This window comes from Pollicipes pollicipes, unplaced genomic scaffold (assembly GCF_011947565.3).
Source record: "Pollicipes pollicipes isolate AB1234 unplaced genomic scaffold, Ppol_2.1 Scaffold_6686;HRSCAF=7923_pilon_pilon_pilon, whole genome shotgun sequence".
NCBI lineage: Eukaryota > Metazoa > Arthropoda > Thecostraca > Pollicipedomorpha > Pollicipedidae > Pollicipes > Pollicipes pollicipes.
In genome coordinates this window covers 40,435,403-40,443,661 of record NW_023596921.1, presented here as the reverse complement: position 1 = coordinate 40,443,661, position 8,259 = coordinate 40,435,403, and the positions used below count along the sequence as shown (strand labels likewise).

Below are 8,259 nucleotides of genomic sequence, written 5' to 3'. Positions count from 1 at the left end.
TTCCAATGACCGCATGATCGTAGTTTTATGTGAGACGGCCATCAGTTAGGACCAGCTACACAACATCGCGCCCTGTGTCGCACGTCCATGCTCGCTAGTTCTCATCACGTGCTGTGTAAACGCAAGGTGCATATCATGGCGAGCATTTATTATTTATGTACAAAATAGATATAAAAGCACTGCGAAATCGTCCAAGAAAGAGCATAGTATACGGTCGCGCTCCACCAAATCCAGTCAACGCAATGACGTCATCGAGCACCCCCGCTCGGTAGCAGTCAGCTGTTCGCGACTAAAATCAGCGCACATGAACTTAAATACACATGCGCGTCGGGCTCGACAAAGCCAGGTGTAACAAGAACAATGTCATATGGCACGTAACATTTTGATAATCAAACGTAAGTTCGCATTTGGCCATGCATTAGGATGGCTGGTACTTCCAGAGCAGTCTGCGGCTCCGAATAAACCATCAGGAACGTGTCGTCAACCACACGGAGAGAGACGATCATGGTCATGGCGTGCCACCACGGGAGGAGGCCGTCGACAGGGCCCCAACTTCCCTGCACCGAGCGTCCCGCGAACCGGGGGATAGCTGCGCAGGCGGATGGGAATACATGGGGCGAAAACAGCCTCCACAGCCACGGCAGGCCCATGTCGCCGCGACAATGCTGATACGTCTGGTGCACGTTCGTAATCTCGCCCTTATGGCGTACTGGCAGGAATTTCGGTCTCCCTTATAAGGGAAGATAGGAGTTGTCGTTATAGGCATTTGCCCCCGCGGTGTGCATGTCAACCAGGAGCTCAAGGAACTACCATCGATTGTTTAATGTACGTCTCATAAAAGATCTGATAGCTCGAAGTGAAAGCAATCAGGACACAGACTGCCAATGTAAAATAATGAAATGCGATGCTACACTCCTATGACTTATGTACAGGTTTTACACAAGGTTGGCCCGCCACAGCAGGGCTATCACATTGATCAGCGTCACAAACAGATATGACCGGTAAAATATCTTCCATCACATTGTAAAGCTTCTCCCGGCGTCTCCACAGCGACAGCAGCGCCACGACGCGCGGCGCACACGCATCGCAGCTTGTTTTTTCGCTCACAGATGGCACAATCACGAGCCCACGCACTCTGCTGTACACGCATTTACACGAGCTATTGTCCTGCGGCAGCTCACCGCGTGATGAACCTCAGTAATAGGAAGCTGGCTATACTGTAGCCCAGCGAGGTGTACGAGTCTCTATGTCTCACGACGCGCGAGGCTCGGGAAGTGAGTCCTTGGTTTTTCGCAATATCGTCGTTCGGATGTTTCTTCTTGCCCTTTTCATCTGGAAGACAAACACAAAATCAGTTCGTAGTGGATGCTGACACCCAATACACCACACATCTCACGCAAGTACTTACCGCACGCCCTTGCGGTGCGATAGTTCTACAGTTCGCAATCATGTGCGCAATTTTCGAAAGACCCGAACTGTCGCAAAGTCCCGTCACAAACTGATCTACCTCTTCGTCAAAACGTAAAAGACACCACACCATACAGTGGGAGGCTCTTTTCACACGAACTTCCCCAACCTCCGCGCCTGCGCCAAAGGCACGCACCTGTTTTCTCGGTGGCCGCCTTGACGTTGATGGAGGGCACATGCAGGTCGTGTAGGTCGTAGAGGTCCTTGTACGACTGGCGCGTGCTGGGGCGCGCCGAGCTGGCGGGCGTGGTGGGCGCCGGCATCCAGTCGGGCGAGGCGGTGGCCGGCGGCGCCTCGGGCGCCGGCGCGTTCCCGGGCAGCAGCGCTGAGGGCGGACGGCGGTCGTCAGTCGGCGGCGCCCACGGCTCGTCGCCTGGCGCCGGCGGGGGCCGCGGCGGCCCTCCGGGCCCACGCACAGCCAGCGCGCTGTCAAAGCGTGTCATGGGATGACGGCCGGGACGTCCGCACCTTTGCAGCGGCCCTCCCACGGCCGCGGCCGGACAGCGGCCGCGTGACATCAGGCTGCGGCCGGTCCCCGCGCGGGCGTAGGGGTAAGGGCTTGCCGATTCTATCGGCGCGTCGCCGCGTGCCGCCCGGCTCCGGCGCGTCCCTTGCATGCGGGCTCGCCCAACCACTTTGGGCTGGAGCCGGTTGGCGTCAGCAGACGCCGGTAAATATGGTTCTGTGCCGGTTTACCGCGCGCCGCGCATCACGAAAGAAGAAAAAGCGACCGCCAGCCCGCCCTTGGGTAAGTGGCTTGTTTGCTTTGCAATCACGAACGGTGGAAGTGAGCGGCCGGCATTTTTCGCCGAATGCGCCGAGGGCGCAGTAAGCTGCTTACGTGTGTCGACGCGGTTGCTGCCGGTGCCGTTGCAGCAAACCTTGAAGACGACCTTCATGTTGTGCGTCGAGCAGCGGCCGCCGATCCTCCTCAGCATGTCCCCGCGTGCAGAGGTCGCTGAAACGGCACAGCGAGGTCAGACGGGTCACGTCGAGCACTGGGACAGCTCACGACGAACAGTGCGAGTGAGCCTGCCGCCTCCGTGAAAACACGCCGTGGAATGATGCTCTTTCCCAGAACGTGATGTAACGGGGTTTTGCCATGGGTCAGAAGTCCAGCTGCTACCTGAGTTGACGGTATAAGCCAGATAATCTCACCCCACCGACTCCCGGAGACACAGGTGGGTACGGCCGCCTGTGACATACACCCCTGACGTTCTGTGACACCCGCCAGCACGACCCGCGCGGTCACGCCCGGTGAAGGCCCGCCCTGGGCGTCCGGTGGCGGCGCTCCGTCAGGGGGGTCCGCCGGGTCTGAGAGCAGACGGTCAGCTCCCGATCGGCGCGCGTGGCACCGCATCCCAACAGTGGGCCCATTTGAATACAATGGCCCGAACTGGCGGCGAACGCGCCACCAGCGGACGTTGACGGCTGCCGAGCGCAGCGCACACACGCGGACATGCAGGCGCGGCGGAAAAACAGGCGGACGCGGCGATGGTCCGATCCCGTCCCGGCCATTACGCCGGCCGACCGCATACAAAGAGGCGGACCCGCGGCGACGGAGGACAGGCGCGAATGCAGGGCACGTGGCGGCAATCGAGGCAGCGACTGCCGCGCGCGCGGGGACCGGCAGCCGAAGGAGCGCGCAAGCCGACCGGACGGACAGGAACACAAAGTAGACAGGCATGTGAGCACGAGTCGCAGTGGGACGGCGTCGCGAGAATGCGGGAGAGAGCGGCGACAGAGCACGGGGGCGACGGCGGCGGCAGAGTACAAGGCACGAAACTGGTCGGCGGGTGACACACGACGACGGCACACGAGTTTAGGGCCTCTGTGCAGCAGAAGCGACGACAGCAGGCCCCGCCGGCCGACCCGTGCAGGAGAGCATTCCCGTCGGCATGCAAGGCTCATAGTTACCCTCCGCTCCGACCAGGTCAGCTTGAAAAGAGACGGGTACGGTCGTAACTCCGCGCTGGTAATGCGTTTCTGGCGAATCGTATCGTTACGCGGCGCCAGCGACCGAGAGGCGGCAGCGGCTCGGTTCGCCATGCTCTGCGCTGCGTGAGCGGCGCGCTACGGCATGTTACGCCGCACCGACACGCGACAGCGCGTCGCGCTCACTTACAGATGAAGAAGTAGTCCTGGCCGGGCCGGAACTCCAGGCCGCCCGGCTGCGGCGTGAACGACCGGAACGTGATGGTGAAGAACATCAACTTGTACGGCTTGTCGCAGACGGCGATGATGCGCGGGTTGGGATCCGTGATGCGACACGTGTCGTACTCCTCCTTGGAGACCTGAAACGGCGGAGACGGGGATCAACGCGAGCTCGGAGGCGGGGGAAAACGGCCGACAGCAGTAGCAGCAGCATCGCCGCCCACCAGTAGCGGAGGGGCGTTCACCTTCGTGTTGACATGCTGACAATCCGCCTGCAAAATTCTATGGCCATATCTAGTGGCCGAGGCCGCGGCGACTATGCAGACGCGGACAGGCACACATCGGCGAACAAAGGGTCTCGTGACACACAGCGCCCCAGCAGCTACCAGATAAAGCGGCTTAAGTGTCACGGCAGGCCGCTCCGAGTTCCTGGTGGTTCTTGGCCGACTCCGCGGCACCGCGGGCCGGTGCCTCCGCGGCGCGCTCGGTTCCGGCGCCGGGCACGCGGGCGCCGCTCCTAATGAGCCGACGCCAAGCAGGTCAGCCGGCCGCCGGCGGCGACGTCTGATGGCGCCGCGGCAATCGCGCCGCAGGCCGCTGCATTACCCTCTTTTTATGCCGCCGTTAGAAAGGACTGAACGACGCTGGCGATCAGCACGCCGGTGTTACCGGAACGCACGGGTCGGGCGCAAGGATTGAGGGTGGCGCGTCGAGTAGGCAGCGGTGCTGCTCGAAGCGCCATCACCGCCTCGCCACCGCCTCGCCACCGCCTGGCGAGACCTCGCCACCACCGCCATCGGACGTCTGCCGATCGCGACGAAACGTCGGCAGCGACGCAGCAGCTGCAGACGCAGAGTGATATGCACGACCGACGGCCAACAGCGGCCTGAGCGCCGTGCACTGGGCTATCGGCGGACTGGGGCTCGGTGGCGACCGGAGAGACGCCTGGCGGTGCCGGACGGCGTGGGTTTGCGCTCAGGTTCGTGATGCCGTCCGCATTGAGCTGGCTCGTGAAAGTGCGGAGAAACAGACCAGGCGCCGGCCACGCAGCGCGGCACGCGCGCTGAGACAGCGGGGCGAATGGAGCGAAGGGAAGCGGGAAGGATGCGCACGTCAGTCGGAGCGGCCAGATTCGCGCCGTGCTCGGCGATTACGACCTATTCAGGCGCACCTGCAGCTGACAACATCAGACGGGCGGGAGAAAACGCATTGTGTGCCGACCGAGCGTGAAGATCTCGTCATCGGAGGCGCATGGCGCTCGGTATCAGTCCGAATGGAAAGTCTGGGCGGCCCACCGGCTGTCGGTGATGATCCGCGCAGCGCGGTTCGCCGGTCGCCGAGCGGCAGGCACTGCGGAGAGGAGCCGGGGAGGGGCAGGGGTTACCGGGTAGGAAGACGGGGGTGGGGTGGAGGTCGCCGAGGGGGTGGGGTGGAGGCCGTTCAGAGGGATAAGCGAAGGTCGGCGCCACAGATCGTCAGGTACCGAGAAGTAAGGGCGGATTGCGATCCCTTGGTAGGATGAGCAGAGTATTGCAGGATGGAGGCGGTGATATGGCGATCTTCTCCGACAGAGAAGGATGCAGGTTGGGCCAGGGATCACCGGGCAGAGGGGAGCGGAGGTCGGAGGGGGGGGGGGGGGGGGGGGGAGAGCGGCTCCAGCCGCCACTTACCGTCTCGCTTACGGCCGGGCCGCATGCAACGGCGATTTAAACGTGACGCAGGCCGATCGGGAATACAGCCTCCTAAAGCCTAATGCCCCGGTCTCGGCCGGAGAGCTGACGGAGACGGACGGGGGTAGCACTGCGCTGGGCAACCGGTGGAACATCTACAGCCGGCAGGGCTCGGGCTCCTGACAGCCAGGCGCGGTGAGGAACATACACGCTTCGGCGACACTCAGTGTGCGCAGGCCGGGTCTGCGTACCGGCATAAGCCCGTCTCTCTCTCTCTCTCTCTCTCGCCTCTCATCTCTTCTCTCTCTCTCTCTCTCTCTCTCTCTCTCTCTCTCTCTCTCTCTCTCTCTCTCTCTCTCTCTCTCTCTCTCTCTCTCTCTCTCTCCTCTCTCTCTCCTCTCTCTCTCTCTCTTCTCTTCTCTCTCTTCTCTCTCTCTCTCTCTCTCTCTCTCTCTCTCTCTATCTTCTCTCTCTCTCTCTCTCTCTCTCTCTCTCTCTCTCTCCTCTCTCTCTCTCTTCTCTCTCTCTCTCTCGCCTTACACACACGTAGGGTAAGGTACGTGGCCAGCCGAGGTCGGGCAGGAGCTCGTCCCGCCGCCGGCGGCGACACCGACGGTCGCAGACCATCCGTCATGATGCGATCTGCCAGCGTCATGGCCGCTGCAGCGTCGGCCAGCGGACGCGGAGTCCCGGGCGTCCGGGCCTTATGCAGCGCCGACAGCCGGCGGTGACAGACCATTCATCTCGGAGCGGCCCGCGGCCAGCCGGCCGGCGCGGACTCCGTGGTCGCGCCCCGGGCCCTTCCGGCCGCGCTTACGCCGATCCACCAATTACGGCTCATCCCCGGGCTGGAGCTTACGAGGACGCCCTTTTTCGCGTAATAACACCGGCCTGGCCGGCCATTTCGGGTGGCGGTGCATTCCGACGGGTGCGTCGGCTGGCGGCGGACCCCGCCCGTCGGGCCTGGACGCGCCCGTCCGTAGCGCCAGGCCGGGTGCTGGTACGCGGAAGCCCGGCTGTAGCTTCGGTGTGCTGGGGACTCGGCTTGCAGCACTGCTAGAGCTTTAAAACGAGTCACAGACGGCGATCTGTAGATTACGTCCGTGGCGTAAACAACCCAAGCATTCTTGATTTCTGGGAAAGATTGGCTTGTCTTAACTCATCAACACAACAACCATGCTTCTAAAGACCAGTTGTGGTCCGAAAATGAAACATCTTTGGTTTACGCCATTCTTTTGTCAGCTATCGCGCGGAATGCCAATCGCATTTTCAAACCAGAGCTATCGGGAATTAGTTCCCTGGGATGCATGATGTCATGCCTTAACTTTTGATATTCGAAGCCGGAGTCCATTCCGCAATGTCTGTCACACTGGGCGGCCATTACCGCGGACACTGGGCTCGTCTTGTCGTTGGGGCTTTATGACGCACTCAGCTGCTGGACTCTGTGGGTGGGACATGGGCCGCGTATTTTTCAGCTTGAGTTCAATAATTTGGCTGGCTTGAAGGGCTGTGCGCGGACGGAGACGTCACCACCACCAAACCAGTCCTCTGAGGGAGCAAACATAATCCAGTGTCGGCGTACAAGCGGTGTGTCCGATTCTTTCTGTCGATCTCCGGGAGATGTCGGCCTGTCGCGAGAGACGGGGACGAGCTGAGCGTGGGAGTAGCGGTCTCGGCTAAGTCACGCGCCAGGTCCGTGTAGGCGCGGCATGCCGATGAACGGTGCTGACAACTATGCGGTTTGTCAGCACGGACCCCGCTCCATCGCAGTCAGTGGTGCAGCGAGGCCGAAAACCCAGTAAGCGCCGGATGTCCTGCTGCTTGCGTTCGTGTTGGACGGCGGCGCGAAAGCGAAGCATGACACAAGGATTGAGCAACACAGGCTGTGACCACGAATGGCGTTGTTCCAACCACGGACTTCGGGATTTGTCCTCGGGCGTCGCAGTCGGCGGGGCAGCCATTTTTGTTTGGTGTCCAGCGACAGCAGAGACATTTTTCCTGCGCATCAAGCTCCCTTTGCTTCATTGCAACACGGTCACGAATTCTAGACGCTATCCTGTAGCGATGGATGACGCCCGTTACGCGGCTGATCCAGTCCATCCGACTACCGTAACGACTAACAGCCGGCTGCACATGATTTACGTGTGAGTCCTGCAACAAATCGCCTCAATAAATCATCGGAAAGACACCGAATAGACCTGCAATTAGTGGGCCGCCCTTTAACATCATTAGATGGGGACATCGTTAGCCGGTGCCGGTGCCGGCTTCAGCGCCGGGCAAACGCGCGTGCATCGCGTTGCCCGCGGGGAGACCACACTGGAGCGCCGTCTGATTCCACCCCGCAGCGCGGCTGGTGCGTCCAATCTGCACTCACGTTGTAGATGATGTATTTCTCGGTGTCTTCCTCTTTGGTCCACTCATTGTAGACCGGGCAGATGATGGTCACTTGATCGTACTCGAACAAGTTGTTGCCCTTGTTCACGTCGATGATGTGATCTGTATTACTGATTTGGAATCTGCGAAAGAGAAGGCGCCTGGTAAGTTCCGGGTACCAGATCATTTCCATTCCCTACGACCCGGTTCCCAGCGACCACACTCTACAAGTTTGGACACCACGTTGACGTCACGCGACCGCGAACACGTAGTTCGGTAGCATGCACTGTCCGTCACTGCGCCGCGGGTGAGCGAGGCGTGGCCGCCAGCGTCCTCCGGGCTGGCGCCACGCCGGGTGGAGCCCGCACCGAGGCGTCGACGGCGGGCGCACGCACCCGGGGCCCGACTGCCTAACCCGGCGCGCCGGCGGGGCGGCGTGACGCATCCACCCCGCGAGCTGGCATCGGTGACGTGGCCGTGCGAGGACGGGCGGGATAAGGAGGCTGGTGACGCAGGGCTGGGGCTCTGGCGGCGCCGCCGGTGACGGGACCACCAGGTGGTGACGTGTGCGTCGGAGCGCGCCGGATGTCCGGTG

General features: G+C 61.5%; 1 protein-coding gene across 1 annotated transcript in view; it reads right to left on the bottom strand.

Annotated features, from left to right (window-relative positions):
- Positions 1-576: 576 nt before the first annotated feature.
- Positions 577-8,259, bottom strand: part of LOC119108320 (ephrin-B2) — a 9,224-nt gene continuing 1,541 nt past the window's right edge. The window contains exons 2-6 of the mRNA XM_037231896.1: positions 7,666-7,807; positions 3,593-3,761; positions 2,309-2,425; positions 1,604-1,792; positions 577-1,332 (exon numbers count right to left, since the gene is read on the bottom strand). Coding sequence (XP_037087791.1) covers positions 1,178-1,332; positions 1,604-1,792; positions 2,309-2,425; positions 3,593-3,761; positions 7,666-7,807 — 772 coding nt within the window. The 3' untranslated portion in view covers positions 577-1,177. The remainder of the gene's footprint in view (positions 1,333-1,603; positions 1,793-2,308; positions 2,426-3,592; positions 3,762-7,665; positions 7,808-8,259) is intronic.